The 16,925-nt window shown below is 39.1% G+C and overlaps 1 protein-coding gene across 2 annotated transcripts in view; it reads right to left on the bottom strand.

Moving 5' to 3' along the window:
- The window catches only part of MSR1 (macrophage scavenger receptor 1), an 80,746-nt gene that overhangs the window by 23,580 nt on the left and 40,241 nt on the right, over positions 1-16,925 (bottom strand). The window contains exons 7-9 of one of the 2 annotated variants that reach the window (XM_060653090.2): positions 15,552-15,641; positions 7,026-7,079; positions 95-4,852 (exon numbers count right to left, since the gene is read on the bottom strand). In XM_060653090.2, the coding sequence (XP_060509073.1) occupies positions 4,809-4,852; positions 7,026-7,079; positions 15,552-15,641 (188 nt within the window). In that variant the 3' untranslated portion in view covers positions 95-4,808. Of the gene's footprint in view, positions 1-94; positions 4,853-7,025; positions 7,080-15,551; positions 15,642-16,925 lie in introns of those variants that run through there. The other variant, XM_060653088.3, reaches the window with a different exon arrangement.

A 16,925-nucleotide genomic window follows, 5' to 3' on the forward strand; every position in this document is an offset into this window, starting at 1 on the left:
TTCCTTCTTTCTCTGCCCCTCTCCTACTTGTGCTCTGTTTCTCTCTCTCTCAAAAATAAACAAACATTAAATTTTTTTTTTTTAAACCTGCAAAAGTATTTATTAAGGGCTTACTAGATGTTTTGCTACAGTAATAATAATTACTCATTTGGCTACTTTCTGTGATTAATATAATACATGTTCTTTTGGTATAGACATAGTATTTCTATGTGCGAGTGAAATAGAAGGTAACAGAATATAACAGGAGACTACGACAGGAGAGAGTTTGGCATGAAAGCTTGTTTTGGAATAGAACAGATAATCATTTTGTAGGGAATAAATGAATTATGCTATAAGCCATGTGGAGTTTTTGCAAAAATATTGTGCACAGAGACTGAATATTTGTGTTCAGGTGAAGCAATTTACCTTTCAGCATTTCTAGGAAATGGAAAATCAGAATTACACAGAACATCATTAGGAAGAAGGGTGGTTTTCATTTTGCTAAATCATTCACATTAAGATTCCTTTAAATAGTTCCCGGTAATGAGCATCTGAAAAGTTCTGGGATTCAGGTGTTCCATTTTGCAGTGAGTGGGTCAGGCAGAATGCGAGTAATTCAGGGAAGCAGGGAATGGAAATCACACAGAGCACCCCCGGGAAGGGGCCAGTCTGTAGGTTAAGCCATAATGGGAGCTATTTCTCGGGCACTTCACATGCAAGCCAGCAACTGTGTGGTTCTGGGGAATCTGGTGTTGAGATTCCCTCTGCAGGATGGTGCATTTCCAGAGAAGTCCAGGGCGAGAGGGGGCGAGTATGGTTGTGAGCCCGAAGTCGGAAGGTGCTTTAATTGGAACAAAGGGAACGATCTCGTGTTGGCGTGAGACCACAGTGACTGCAGAGTGGGAAGCCAGCACCCGGTTCTCTGAAGCGGGGCAGGCAAGCCGTCTGGTCTTCTGAGGCTGTGGATGATGGGAACCGGTGTGTTGGGTCTAGCCCACCACTTTCAGGCTCGTAACTAGATGGATTTCAAATTTTGCTGGTGTGAGAGACCTGGGTGGAGCTGTACTGATTGGTTTTTTTTTTTTTTTTTTTTCCTTCTAAGTGGCTCAGGTAGGAGTCGGGCTGTGTTGAGTCAGCTCGGAAGAGAGACTCAACAGGGTAAATGCTGACCGCTGGATCCATCCCCGATTTAAATCTCTTATTTCAACTTACACGACGTATTAGTCATCTCCACTATTCGGGAACACACCCATTGCGTTAACGGAACGTTACACGTTTTGACAACACCTCATGGACTCGCATAAAGCTTTAAAAACCACAGAGTGTCAAGAACAAGAAGGCTTAGCTAAGTTACCTGGAGCCACGTGGCTCCCGATGGCGTATTCTGCTCAATCATAACGGGTGCTGCCGCCGAGAAAACTACACAATTGAGTTTGGAAAAAGAGACACAATAACAGAAGAGGGACATCAAAGCAGCCAGATTATATTCAAAAATATATCTGTGAGCCAGTTACTGAAAAAATGTTAAGAGTGAGCCAGTTACCGAAATAAAAACAGAGTATTGACAGGTGGTTCCTTCTCCTCACGCCCATAAGTAAATAACTCTTATTACCGACAATGTAAACTTCGCAGATGTTCCGGGGAGACTATGGTTCTGAATAATAGATGTGGGGCAGAACTGGAGGCAAGAGCCGACATAGTATGTGAAGGTAGAAACATACACAAATCAAGATTAATTGGCAATGCTTTTTTTTTTTTTTTAATTTGAAATAATGGAAGTCATACTCTAAGAATTTCCACCTGCTTTGTGTCTTCAAATTATTAGGCCCATTCTGGAAAACCAAGTTGCTTATTACAAATCTCTTTCCCTCTTTTCCCCACACCCTCCACGCTATGCATTTGCGGCATTTATATTTAGCAAAGATAAAACTAGTGTGGGGGTGTTGAATGCAGTCATAGTTACAACATGGGACGTTGGAGATTGATACACCTGGTTTTGAGTTTCTGCCCTTCCATTTATCAGCAGTGAGCTTCAGTTTCCAATCTACAAAATGGGAATAACAAAGTACCTACCTCAAAGGCTCTTCTGAGGATTAAATGAGATAATGCATCAAAAGCCCCTGGTGCACACCCAGTGTTGTCTAAATGTTCACTGTTATCATTATTTAGTGTTTGGAGGAGAAGGTTTTACTTCGGTTGGCTGAATGCTTTGAGAAAGACCAAAATTCATTTGTGATTGTGCTGTCCTCAGCAGAAATCAATTGGAAGTCAAACTGATATTTCACACCCTTGCACGAGTTTTAAGACACTGTAAATTCACATTCTAATTATAGTCTCATTGGGCATGAATAAAGCACAGTAAAAAATACTAACCAATGACACATTGGTCATCGGTGTGTTTAGGACAGAGCCTCACACAAAGTGTTTAATTGTATAGTAGGAACTGTTTTTGCTTGACTGAAACACACTTCCACGTCGGGCGAGAACAGAACAGAGGAATCCTTGTGATAAGCAGGAGAGCTCGAGGCAGATTTCTGTCTCTTCCTCGCACATTACTCAGGGTGGTATAATTTGTGCATCTGAGCTGGGCATTCAGATCTATTTTTGTCTAAGGAGAAAAGAGAAATCCTTCTCCCCTAATTTGCAAAGTCTGGATCAGTATTTCAGACAGAATCTACTTGCACTTTGGGCTGTCAAGCAACCTGTGAATGGAGTGCCCTGCAATTATCTGCCACGATCTCTGGGATCAGGGTCATTCTGTGGCCAGTGTGGACCACGGCCTGATGGCAAGGGAAGACGGGTTCCCAGGTTCTAGTTGGCCCGCAGTACAGAGTGGGGTAGGAAGTGACACCTAATTCAACCCTGGACAAAGAGCTTCAACTCCCCTCCAGGTGTTTGCATTAACTGGCTAGTCGACACGGCCAGTCTTCTAATACTAAGGACCATCTCGAGACTGGCTGATTCCTCCCCCTCCTCTTTTTTGTTTTTATTCTTGGAGACTCTGGTGTCATTAGGGGCAGACCCAGAGGACCACTGACAACTCTAATTTGTTTCAACCCTTCTTGGAGCTTTCTCATCAGCAGAGTCTTGGGCTCACGCTTCGTCCTTCAGAGCCTGGACTCTCTTGTTTTATTAGACTGACATTTTGTTCGGACCTCTGTTGACAGCTTCTGGCCTCTGGCACACGCTCCGTTTAGTCACTTCTTTTATTTACAACTTACGCTCTTCTGCTCGGCCCAGACAAACTCAGTGATTTGTGATCTGGTCACACTTTCATTCCTCTGTCTCGCGTAAAATCTCATCTTCTTCTCTAGCATCTCTCTCTTTTTGTCCGTGACATTTACTTGGCTTCTTGCATTTTCATTTTGCTTTCGCTCCTATCCTCAGGACCGGTTTTAAATGTCTGCGTGATTCCGGCACGGAACAGCAATTCCGGTTCAGAGAGACCACGGCGAAGCAGACCTTGCGTGTTTAAAGCACTTTATGATTTTACAGGGCATCTTCACACACACAGTATCTCACGTGACCCTCACAACAACCCTGTGAGGTAGGTGTCATGAAACGCTTTTCCCAGGAGAGGGAATGGAAGGGCTGAGGGACCCATGGACACGCTCAAATTCTACCAGAAATTCAAGACTGGGACGCCTGCGACTATTTGTAAACCGTGAAGAAAATGAGAGGTGTGAAAACGTCATCTGCTAATAAACAGAAAGAACTTCAAAAACAACATGATAGCCTATATTTTTCCTATTCCTTGTTTCGGTCTGCCTTTTCTTATCTTTTCTTTCCCCTCTTTTTTATCCCTTTCTTCACCTACATAAAATATTTCCAGTTCTATGGAAATATTTCCTTATCTTCAGGATCTATACTAGATACTTAAAGCGTAAAATACAAAAGAGCTTTTTGCAATAGAAAACTTCAGCATTATTTTTTCACGATCAAAATATTTTCTTGAAATTGCCAGGTAATTGAAGGAAGTAAGTTCTGTGTTTTGGTCTAAATGTGTTGAATGAACTGTTCAAGCTCTACTTTACCTCACTATAAACTTGGGGGAAAATGGGGGGGGGGGAGGGTGGTATAATTGTAGAGTAAGCAGGTAAGAAGGTAAACTAAGTGAATCAAAATATTTTTTAATATTTTAAAGAATTTAATAATCTTGATCTCCTCTGAACACCTGTACAGCCCTGTTCCTCCCCCAGTATAGCTCTGTTGTATTGTATAATCACCTGTTTCCATGTCTAGGCTTTCAGGGACTATTAGCTCTATGAGGGCCAGAGACAATAGTTATCTTATTAGCTGTTATGTTCGGCTCCAGGAGGCACACAATGAACATGTGCAGAGTGAATGAATGAATGAACGAATTTTCTTTTATGTTATCCCTATCACTTATTGAGAGTATTGTTTTTGAATGTAAAGAACCCAAATATAATCAATATCCATGAGATGTCTCCTGGAACCCAGTGGGTTAACTTGGGTTCAGTAAGACATCAGATGAGTGGGGAGCAGAGGGCTCCTGGTCTTGCTCTGAGAACTGGTAGGAGCAGCTTGCCAGTCAGTACATGGGAGGTGACCCAGCTAAGGGTGCCGGCAGATGGTGGTGATGGTGGGTTACTGGAGTGGGAAGAGGTCTGAGCATAGGAACAGAGGTCCAAACAGCACAAAAGACCCGGAGAGAAAGCCATGTGGAAGCTGGGTACGACACAGGAACCAGAGTCATTTGAAGGAGCCACAAAGGGATCTTGGAGTCAGTTGTGCGGATGATTTGTCCGGAGGTGAGGGGCCTTTTAATGAGATGGTAGCAGAGGGTGTCTTGCCCAACCTGCCTGATCTTAAAAGGGCCCTGCCCAAATATGATCCGGGAGTTGCACTGGTCCTGACAAATGTACAAAAGAGGAAATCAGTGATTATTCCTTTTATATTTAAATCATGCCTAAAAAAATATTAAATGTATTTGTTAAAATAATTTCATATAAAGTTTTATTTATCAGAAGTAACTGAAGATGTGGGGAATCAGGCAATTTCATGCAGAATAAATTGGTCCAACCTTTTTGGAGCCATTTACAAGAAACCATCACATTGTAAACTGCAAGCCACCTTTGGACTACTGATTCTACTTCTAGCAAATAGTCTATTATAGAGTATTTCCACAAGATCATGTACGAGACTGCTAAATGTAGCATTGCTTAATAAAGCCAAACCATGGCAAGCAAGAAATCATCAGGCGCTCCTGACTAGGGGATAGAATACTATAGTCACTGTGGCACAGCTATATAATGGAACAATGCACAGTCATCGAGAAAAAAGAGCTAAAGCCACATGGACCGACGTGGGCAGACCACTGACATGTTGACTTAAATGAGGAAAAAGAAGAACATACTGTATAGATGTCTGTGTATATGATTTTTTCTCTCTTTTAGAAACATTATGGAGTTATACATACTCTCTATGGGGCGGGGGGAGTGCATGGAGGGAAGTCTACAGATCATAAACACTCATACACAGAAATGTCTCTATCATTGCTTTCACAAAGCAAGTGTGCACTTAAGTTCAAAACAGCCATGAAAATATCTGTAAGTGAAACATTTCTGAACGTATCTGAAAAACACGTTCAAAGCGTTGGTAACCCCAGGTAACAGAAGGCAGTGTGGGTGTTCAGTGTATAGATTGCAAAACAGCGAAGTTCTTTCCTTGCCAAACTTCCCCAGAGTCAAGGTTAAGTGGCTCAGAAAAAGTCTCAGGAACGGGAGCAAAAGAGATAAAAAAAAAAAAAAAAAAAACAACCAGAGATAAAGGCAGAGATAAAGACAGAGATCAACAGGAAGATAGGGAAAAGAGTTACAAAGAGCTTAAGTGAAAATAACTGGAGTGAAAAGGAGCACGGAAGGTAAGTGGGATAAAAAAAAAAGTGTTCCAGCCGTCAGAAGTGATCACATTCCAGAAGTAATGAACACAAAGGAGAAAATGTATACTAATGTTTCCGTATCTTAATATAATAACAGCAACGCTAATAATCACCGAGTGATGCCAAAGCTCGTGGGGGAGGTACACACTACTAAATGTTGTTCAGTTTAGGGGCAACGGGATCAACAGTGCAACAACTGTGAAAAGCATCCTGTAGCTATGTGATGCTTTAGTGGCTGGCATTCACAGTGCCGACCCTCAGTTATCTAAGTGTGGCATCCGTGCACGGTACAGGTGAAAATAATCCCTTCTGCTCTAAGGCAGAGAGATTGGTACTACGTTTTTAAAATAACTACGACTGAAAAGTGCTAGAGTTTTGGTACATTAAAGGATTAGCCATAATCTATCTAAAACAGACCCTGGTTGGGTAGAGATTATGATCACTGTGTGTGCGAGCGGCTACTCCCAGAGAGCACACACAGCACACACAGGTCCTACTGGGGATGCAGGGGAGGGTCCCTCAATCCCTTTTCATAATCCTTTCACTGGATCCCTGTGGACGCAGCCCAGACATTCAACTGACTTACAGCCTGGTATGTTGAAGACATCTCCTCTAACAATCCTATCAAAAGGGATCCCAGTGTGAAATGTATTCTGTTGAGGTTGTGATGTAGAACACAACCTTTCAAGTTTTTAGTGATGCAAAACAAAACACAAAAACCCCAGCCTTCAGGGAATTGACAGGTCAGGGTTCTCAGATTGTCCAAATTCCTATAGGTAGCCTTTCAGTAAATTTACTCAGTAGGCAAGGAGGCTATAATTGTTTCTATTCATAAACTTGGTTTTCCTTGAGCAGATTGAAAGTGGCTTGAAAAGTGAACAGTTTTCTATGTGGAACTTTTAGAAAACTGTGCTCCTCAAGAAAACAAAATACAAATGGGTAATGAAACTTAGAGTTGAATAATTTAATCTATTTGTTTTACTCCAATTAGCAAGCTTTATTTGTAGAACACTGTGTCTGGCTTGCAAAGAATCTCTACGGCTCAATACTGTAAGTTCCCAATATTTGCCTCGAGCCCAGACCACTATCATCACAAGCTTATTTATTACAAGGCACACATAAAAACAATGAACCATAAACTTACTTAGCATGCTTCCGCTCCCTTTTTCCCCCTTCTGGCCTTTGGGTCCAGGATTTCCTTGGAAATAAACAAAAAAAGCACCAATTTTATTTGTAACTAATTAAAAAATTAATTGCTGTAAATGGAGACAAAAATTAATTGCTTTAAATGGAGACAGAGCGTCACAAAGTAACCTGGAATCTCAACTTAGAACAACCTACAGATGCTCAAATACAATAATGTTGATGGTAATAACAATGGATATCATTTTATTTTATTAAAAAATTTAATGTTTATTCATTTATTTTGAGAGACAGAGAGAGAGAGAAAATGCAAGGAGAGGAGGGGCAGAGAGAGAGAGAGGAAATGAGAAAAGAATCCCAAGCAGTCCAACTCGAGCCTGAACTCACAAACCCTGAGATTATGACCTGAGCTGAAACCAAGAGTCTGTCTCTTAACCAACTGAGCCATCCAGGCACTCCAATGATGGCCATCATTTTAAAAGTCTATTAGGTCCGTTACATAATCTCAAATTACCTACAAGGGCATTAAACATCCGATTTTCCTAAAGCAGGCAAAACTAAGGTATAAGCACAATTTGTGCTTATTCATCTTCTGTGTTTGTTTTCCCTCTTTCTTTGATTTTGCCTTTCTCTCTCCCCCCAGGATGTCTTGTGTCTTTTATCCCATCTTAAGCCTTGATTTCTGTATTTTCCATTATACTTCATCTGTTTTTCTATTTGTTAAGGGGGAAAATCCCAAACATCTGGGAATGAATTTCTGAGAGTGCTAAGATCCTGATCGCCTCCTTCTGAGGGAAGGTAAGAAGGTCTGAGGGGCATCTAAACCTCTAAGCCTACTTACTTTGGCTTTGAGAAACCTTATCTATTTACATAGGGGTGTGGTACAAGGCTAGCATTTTATAGGAGGGTCAGGATTTAAATAGGTATCAGAAACAATGTTAAAATCTTTGCTAAAGGTTGCTATTCAACCACAGCTCCACCCTTATTTCATTTTTTAAATGTTTATTTATTTTTGAGTGGGAGGGAGGGAGGGAGGGGGAGAGAGACCCCGTGTGTGAGCGAGCACAAGTGTGGGCAACCAAGCACAGAGTACAAGCAGGGGAGGGGCAGAGAGTGGGAGACACAGAATCCAAAGCAGGCTCCAGGCTCCGAGCTGTCAGCACAGAGCCCTACTCGGGGCTCGAACTCACGGACCGTGAGATCATGACCTGAGCCAAAGTCAGATGCTTAACTGACTGAGCCAGCCAGGCGTCCCTCAAATCTTTCTGAACTAAAAGTTTATTCTTCCATCAAATGAAAAAATAACACCTTCCATTGAAGAGTTACCTTGAAAATCAGCAACGATGTTTATAAAGCCTCTTGCCCATAAGAGATGAATAAATTAAGAGACGGTAGCTCTTACCGTTTTACGACATCTCCCAAAGCTTAGCTAGAATGGTCCCACTGTGGTTTTATTCTCAGTGAACGAGAAAGGACTTTTTCATCTCACTTCACATTTTATGGCACCATTTTTTTAATGCTTATTTATTTATTATTTTGAGAGAGGGAAGGAGAGAGAGAATATGATACAGTTATTTTTAATTTTAAAGTTTTAATATTTATTTGGGTTTTTTATTTTTTTGTTTCCCTCATTTAGTTTACTTTGTATTCACCTTTGTTTTTGAACATTTGTTCTTATTCATCATTTAAAGACTTTTTGAGCCCCAATTTATCAGATTTAAAAATATAAAATTACATTGATAAGTAACATGAAAATTGAGATTTAACACTTAAAAATTATAAGCTGTTTCCAATTAAAATTTCATTGTGAAGATTTCATGAAATGCCAACCATTCCTCTTTAGAGTATGAATAGATTGTCTCTAACCATTTTCCATACATGATTACACTGTACATAATTATATTCACTTTTTAATTGTGGTTCAGTCATTTCAGGTAATGTGAAACTTTCAAAAATCATTAATTTATCAAAGTACACAACTCCTTTCCAATTTTTTCGATGATATACTTTTATGAGATATTGTATCTCCATTTCCCCAAGAGGAAAAGTCTAAGATATTAAACAAAAATCGGGACAGGGGTACTTAAAAGGGTGTAATGATCAGTTCTAATTCTTTTCAGAGAAGGTAATGTAACAAACAAGCTTAATTTGATCATTTTTGCTTTATTTAGAAAAAAGAAAGAGCTGTACACTCTTCTTGGCAGTCCTTTTATATTACAATTTGTTTTGGATAGTTTAAAAATAGAAATGCTCCAGCCAGAGTCCTGAGGGAACGACCCACTTCAATCCTGTTAGCTCTAGGATCTTATGATAAATAAAAAATCAGGTTTTTTTTAAATTTTGCTTTTTTATTTCATACCACTTTTTAAAAATGATAAAATGAAACAAAACTTTTTTTTTTCCTTCTTATAAGTAAATACAAATGTTTTAGGTTACTCTAGCATGACTCAAAGATCTCCTCACAGACGAAGTTACTTGGAGATTTTTTTCTCACAGGTAAACACATCAGAAACATCCTTGCTAGAGAAGAGGAGTGCATCCCTCCTTTACAAGGATACCTTTGGCTAAAACGGAGCCCAAGAATTGTCAAAACCTGGAGGTAATCTCCTTTCATAAGTGGCACTCTTCAATCAAAAATAAGGAGCTTATATTTCTGAAAGCCATTAAAAAACAAGAAATAAAGAGTATGTAATATATTGACATTCTAACTTTATGTAGAGGAGGGGGTATTTTCAATCACATTATGATTTCAAGTTTTTTTAGTGCCCCTGCTACGGGCTGGAACACTAGGTTATTTATTTTGCCACACATGCCCTATGAGCCCAGGTCTTCAGGTATTTCAATTTTAGATGAGACCATCCTCCGCCCTAAGCCGAAGACTGCTTCCTGTTTCCTGAAGGCTTCACCTTTGACCTTCTCATTAACCTCCCCCCTTCTTCCTGGGTCTCCTCAACCCCTCCCTTATTTTATCCTGCCATCTGCATCTAAGTGGTATTCAAATCTCTTTCAAAGAAAAACAAAATAAATCAAATGAATACCACAACACAGAAACACCTGATATCTTCTCTGAGAGTCAAGACTGTTCAAGAACTGACTCTACCTCCATGTTCCAGCTGATCCTGGATCCTCCACACCTCTGAGCATCCCCCGGTCTGGTTTCCACTCACCCCATGGAAAATAAAGGTGACATCCTTACAACAATAGCAACAACAGCAAAGGGACTTCTCTAGAGCTCATCTTACTCAACCACCTTGTGAAACTCGTCTTGCCTTTGGCTTTTTCTCACCACATCCCCCAGCTTTTCTTAATCACCCTGGCTGCTTCTGCTCAATCTACGGCTTGGCTTTTACTGTGGATCCTGTACCTCGCTGGTTAAGGCTTCATCCTAGGCCCCTTCTCCTCTCACCATCTGCCCATGAAAGAGTATTAAAACCAAAGATTCCAATAAACTTTTATATAATCATAGCTACAAGTGTGTCTACCTCTAGCCTCTCCTCTGAATTCCAAACCCATATATTCACTGATTTGTGACTATTTCCATGAATGTCACAGAGAAAATGTTCAGTAATTATCTGTCAAATAAATACATGGATCATTTACGGTCGAGAGTTTCAGATACTCTGAAGAAAGACCATAACTCACCCTTACAGTCGGACTTTGAATGGGCTCTGTGACTCCAGCCAAAGGGAGGCACCTTATTTACAGGCTCTAAAACCTAGTTCATTCAGCGAGGTTACATTCAGAGATTTTGAAGATGGGTAAGGTTACATTTCAGTTAAATCTTCAAAGCTTTCTGAAATACATATGTCAGATTATAACTGCTCTACTCTATAGATCCGTTAGATATCAAGACAACATAAAGTCTTTCCTTTCTCTTAAGGACTATTAAGGACCGTGTCTTATTTACCCCTCATTTCCCAGGATCTAGCATTGCAGTGTATATACAGCAAGTAATTATTACATGCAGAAGGAAGGACACAAGGGGAGGGGGAAGAAAAGGAGAGCAGAAGAGAAAATAAATAGGGTGCTCTTTTTTTTTTTTTTAAGTTTATTTATTTTGAGAGACATGCAGAGAGAGAGACAGAGAGAAAGCGAGCAGGGGAGGGCAGAGCAAGAGGGAGAGAGAGAATCCCAAGCAGCTTCCTTGCTGTCAGTGCAGAGCCAAGTGCATGGCTCAATCTCACGAACTGTGAGATCATGACCTGAGCCGAAATCAAGAGCGAGACTCTTAACCTAATGTGCCACCCAGGCACCCCGACAGGGTGCTCCTTCTTAAGCTTTTTGCTTTTAAATCTGTCAGTGCTTTAAATATTATTCAGATAGTCCAGGCCGTGTCATTGGTTAGAATATGACAATTACTGGATTTTATTTCTAGTTTTACTACCTTCTTTGGATCATTTTGGAGGAGAGACTCTATTATTCATTGTTTTAATCTACAGTATAACTAAAGTAGTACCAGGCATGACGTTCACATTTCTACTGAATTTGAGTCTTAAATAAGGCAGTGATATCCTAAGGATATCTTTTGTCAAAGGAATTCTTACCTCTGCCCTTGCTTTTATTTTTGCAGAGGTTCTCTTTCTCCACTCCTTTTCTTTACCTGAACATATGGTTCTCAAAGTGTGTTCCCCGAAACAACATCATCACTATCACCTGGAAACTTGTGAGGACTAAAAATTTTCAAGGGATCCCAGCCCCCAGCCCCCAAACTGTTGATTTAGAAGCTCTGGGGGATAGGGACGCCTGGGTGGCCTCAACTGGTTAAGCATCTGAGTCTTGATTTTGGCTCGGGTCATGATTTCACAGTTGGAGAGACTGAGCCCCTTGTCAGACTCTGTGCTGACAGTGTGGAGCCTGCTTGGGATTCTCTCTCTCCCTCTCTCTCTCTGCCCCTCCCCTGCTCCCACATGCATTCTCTTCCTCTCTCAAAATAAACTTAAAAAAAAAAAAAAAAAAAGAAACTCTGGGGTAGAGCCAAGTAAGCCATTTTAACAGGACTTACAGGCGATTCTAATGCCTGGTAAATCTTGAGAACCTCCGACCTAAAGAAATTGTATGCATTTTTTTTTTTTTAACCTAAGTATATTTCACATACAATATTCTAGTAGTTTCAGGTATAAAACCTATTATACATCTTTTAGGCCAGCACTAACACTGCTTCCTCTGTAACACCCTGTCTTGCTCTACAGAATTAATCACTCTCTACTTTCTGCTTCCATAGTGTTCGGTCCTAATTCACGAATGTTTATTACCTCCCGCATTGCATTATAGCTAATTGCTTCTGCATTTTTTTATTCCTGCTCCTTAGGGGATATGCTATGTTTTATCTGCAGCACACAGCGAACCCTCATAAAATTATGCTGACTGGGTGAATGAATCAGTGAATGCTCTCTCAAATACTTTGATTAGAGGGCATGTGTTGAACTGTAGGAGCTTGATAGTGGGGAAAAAGAAACAAACTAGAGCCTGTATAGGCAGCAGCTAATAACTAACATGTTTATATAGCTTGTATATATAGCTTTCTTTTTGATAGAAACTGTTTGAAGTACTTAAAAACATTTATTAATTCATTTTATTTTTACAGAAATTCTAAAATATGGGTCTTCTTAATAGCCTTGTTTTTAGATGAGGAAACTGAGGCACAGAGAGGCTTAAATGTGTGGGGAGGTGCTCTTTTTTTTTAAGGATACACTATGCTATTTCTGTCAAGTACCTACCATACTATGCTTTCCCTGTATTTCCCAAGAGGGTAAAATAAATAACAGACATGGAGTAACCAGGTGCCAACGTGAAATTCAAATACAAACCACTGTGACAAACATTCATTCTTCTCAAATGAACCACGTAAGATTAGATCGTGCACCTACACATTACAGAATGATCTTGTTGACTAAGTTTTAGAAGAGTAGCCATTGTGAGGAAATTTCTGGGAGAAAACTCAAGGGTGGGGAGCCGGCTAGTTTTGTATTCCCAGCTCCAAGCATGGTGTAGAAGGAAATATAGGCACTCAATAAATGAGGAAGCTTAGTTTTCATTAAATCAGCTAAGTTACGTTACAGTTACAGGCCTCTTCTGTGGTTTATTTCTAACATCATCCCTGACCATATAGGAAGATTATACATAACAGATGGGTGTGAAAAAGAATAAAGCCTTCTTAACATTCATAATTTTTTCCCATGTTTCCCCTTTTTGTGTAGACTTTCCAGAAAGACAAATTAATAGCTCTGATTTACTCAGAGCTCATATTGATACTCATTTATGAAGTTACCCTTTATGATTTAATGTAAATAGAAAGTTACAAATAGTCTGTACCAGAAAGAGTCCCAAACAAACTATTACCATGATTTTGCCAGGGATAATAAATGAGATGGTAGATTAGCATGCCATTTTAGCTTTAAAATTAGAATACAGATAAAATATGTTTTCACATTTCATGGAACTATTTTAAATTATCTCGGAAACTATAAGTAGCTTTGCAATTTTGTCAAATTCAGGGTTTTTAAATATATTTATCTATCGCACACAAGTTGCTCATTTAGTAAATTCAGCAATTCCTGAAGGATGTAGATAATTTCAAACAAATTAACAAACGAACACTTCTTCCCATTTTGCCAAAAAGGCCTGATTAAAGCTAGACAGTTTTAGAGATGGTTGGTGTATAAATATACCATTCAGTTCAGGTAATTGGGTCTGATTGAAGGCTGCTTATTGGTGGCTGGCTGATTTCTCTCCAAGCTTAATTGCCACTGACACCATCAAAAACACCTTGGGGCGCCTGGGCATCTCAGTCAGTTAAATGTCTGACTCTTGATATCAGCTCAGATCATAATCTGGTGGTTGTGAGATCGATGGGCACAGGGCTCCATGCTGAGCGTGGAGTGTGCTCAGGGTTCTCTCTTTCCGTTTCCCTCTGCCCCTCGTCCACTCATGATGGATCTTCCCTTTCTCTCTGCCCCTCCTTCACTCGTGATGGATCTGGATAGATCGATCTCTCTCTCTCCCTCCCTCTCTTCCTCCCTCCCTTTCTCAAAACTACATAGGTAAAGAGTAACAAAAAACAACACCTCAGCACACTTATTAAAACTGCTAAAATCCAAACGCTGACAACACCAAAGGCCAGTGTGGACGTGGAACAACAGGAACTCTCACTCATTGCGGTGGGAGTGCAAAACGGTATAGACACTTTGGAAGACAGTCTGGCGGTTTCTTACAGAATTAAACACAGGTTTACCACCTGATGCAGCAGTCGAACTTCTAGGCAAACGCATGTCAGCAGTCTTATTCATGACTGCCCAAACTTTAAAGTACCACGATGTCCTTCAAATAAGTGAATGCACAAACGAATTGTGATACATCCATACATCAGGATATACTGAGCATTAAAAATAAATGAGCTCTCAGGCCACAAAAAGGCGTGGAGAAGCTTAAATGCGTATTGCTAAATGGAATAAGCCAATCTGTAACAATTACATACAGTATAATTTCAACTGTATGACCTTCTGGAAAAGGCAAAACCACGGAGAGCGCAAACAGATTAGTGGTAGCCAGGGCTGGGAGGGAGTGGGGTGGTGAGGAGTAGGAGGACCCCAGGGGATCTTTAAGGCAGTGAAACTGCTCTGTATGACACTCCAGTGGTGGGCACGTCTTTATATATTTGTCAAAACCCACAGAATGTATAACACTAAGAGTGAACTCTAATATAAACTGCGGTCTTAAATTAATAATAATGTATCAGTATTGGTTCATCAATTCTAATAAATGCACCACACCGAGGCGAGGCGTTAATAATAGGGAAACTGGATGTGGGTTTATGGGAACTCTCTGTATTTTCTGTGCAGTTTTTCTATAAACCTAAAACCACTCCAAAAAAGAAAATGTATTAAAAAAAAAAAAACCCACCTCAATGATAAGGTGATTATGACCCTTTGTCATAATTTTCTTTGAGATTAGGAAACAAGAAGCCTCTCTCCTTCTAAAATTTCCTTGTAAAGCTCACAATTCAAGCTTAGGCTACTGTTATAAGGAGTAGAAATAATGTCATCACGTATGTAAATTTTAAAGAGCCTGAATCACGCAGATTATTAAGAACTAATATATAATAGCAGCCAGTTTATCTTACAGAGACTAAGATTTCTGACCTATCTGTGGATTGCTGACTGTAACTTCCCAGGGTTTGGCCCATTTTAGTTAAAAGTATATTTATACTTTGTTTTTCTTTGTGAGCCTTTCCACTCTCTTCTTCTAAGATAGATACCATTCTTCATGTGATTTACGGTTGGGTAGAGTTTATAAATCCTCTGTTGTCTTTTTTTTTTTTTTTTTTAAGACTTTTCCTTTGGGACATAGAAACTGCTCAGGTAGACAGAAATTAGTTTCTAAATGTTTCAGACCACAAGACAAACTACATGTGCATCAGCTGTTCATACTGGGATGGCTATTGTTTTTGTTATGCAAGACTATGGGAAAGTATCTCTGCTCCATGTATATATTACATTATCTACAAAGAACATCTAGATGATCACCACACCTGTCCTCCCGGTCTTCCCCATTGGTCCTGGGAATCCTCGGCTTCCAGGAAAGCCAATTGCTCCCCGATCACCTTTGGGACCTGGAGGACCTATGTCGTTAACGAAGAAAAACACAGTGGAAATAAATCATTTTTCATATAGGTTTGTGAGTATAAGAAAATCAATGAATATCCAATAGGCAAATTTCCAAAGGTAGGGATAATATTCGATCATAACATTTCATGGGTGCCATTGATAAACAATATAAGCAGTTGGTAGAAACATTAGTGCATTTAGTACAATGTAGATACTCAATAAAAAACATATTGTTATTACAAGTAAAAAGCATATGAGAAAAAAATTTTTGGAGTTTTAACCAGAAGGCTTATGTAATCCAATCAGGAATCCTCAAATGGCAGGATTCTGCCTGTAGCTGAAATGGTAACTTTGAAATGTACGAGGTGAAAACGGAATTCTTAAGATTTGTTCCTGAAAAAACACAACTCAAGCAATGAGAAGTATAAAAAAAATATTTAAAAAATTGGGTCCTACTGCTGGAATATATTAAGCTTTCTTTCAAGCACTTGATTTTACACATTCTATTGTAATCCCAAACAATAATGTGACCATATACATGTGATATATACACATTTGTGTGTGTGTGTACTATACAAAGCTTCCATTTATGGGTGCATATTATATAAATATACAAACCCAGGATTTTATGTGATTAAATGAAAATAGCCCCCCACCATTACTGTAGTGACCATGAAAACTGCACATAAAAGTGTTATTTTCCAGTAGAATAAACTATTTCATCCTGGAGTCCAGCAGGATTTCAAATAGTTTTGAAATAAACTATTGTAAAAATCTCATTTTAGATGTTATTATCAGTTCACAGAGATTCTATTAATTCAATTTTCAGTTAACTCCTTGGGAAGCACACTATGAAAAATTTAAAAACTATACATCTTTTTCCAATATCAATCTGTTAATATATTGTTGTTAGTTTACAAGTTCCAGGAGGCAGGACTTATCCATACTTAATTCAGTAAAAAAAAAAAAAAAAAAAAATCTTTTCTTGAGGTACATTCATATAGATACCTAAAATTGAGCTAAATATTCTTTAAGAAATGTTAAGTTCAACATTTAAGTTAAAGTTTAAAGTTAAAATTTAACATTCTTAAATAGTTAAGAAATATTATTTATGCCAGCCTAAACTTTGCTTCCATTGTATATTAAGCAGATATCCAAAGCAATAAAATGATAAATTATGTTTAGAAATATGAGTAAAGTCAGGGCATCTCAATTTAATAATTCAATATACATTACTTTACATAAATATAGATATACTGTATATATGCATTATATATATAAATGTATATGTATAAGTC

Source organism: Panthera onca, chromosome B1 (assembly GCF_046562875.1).
Source record: "Panthera onca isolate mPanOnc1 chromosome B1, mPanOnc1 haplotype 2, whole genome shotgun sequence".
NCBI classification, from domain to species: Eukaryota; Metazoa; Chordata; class Mammalia; order Carnivora; family Felidae; genus Panthera; species Panthera onca.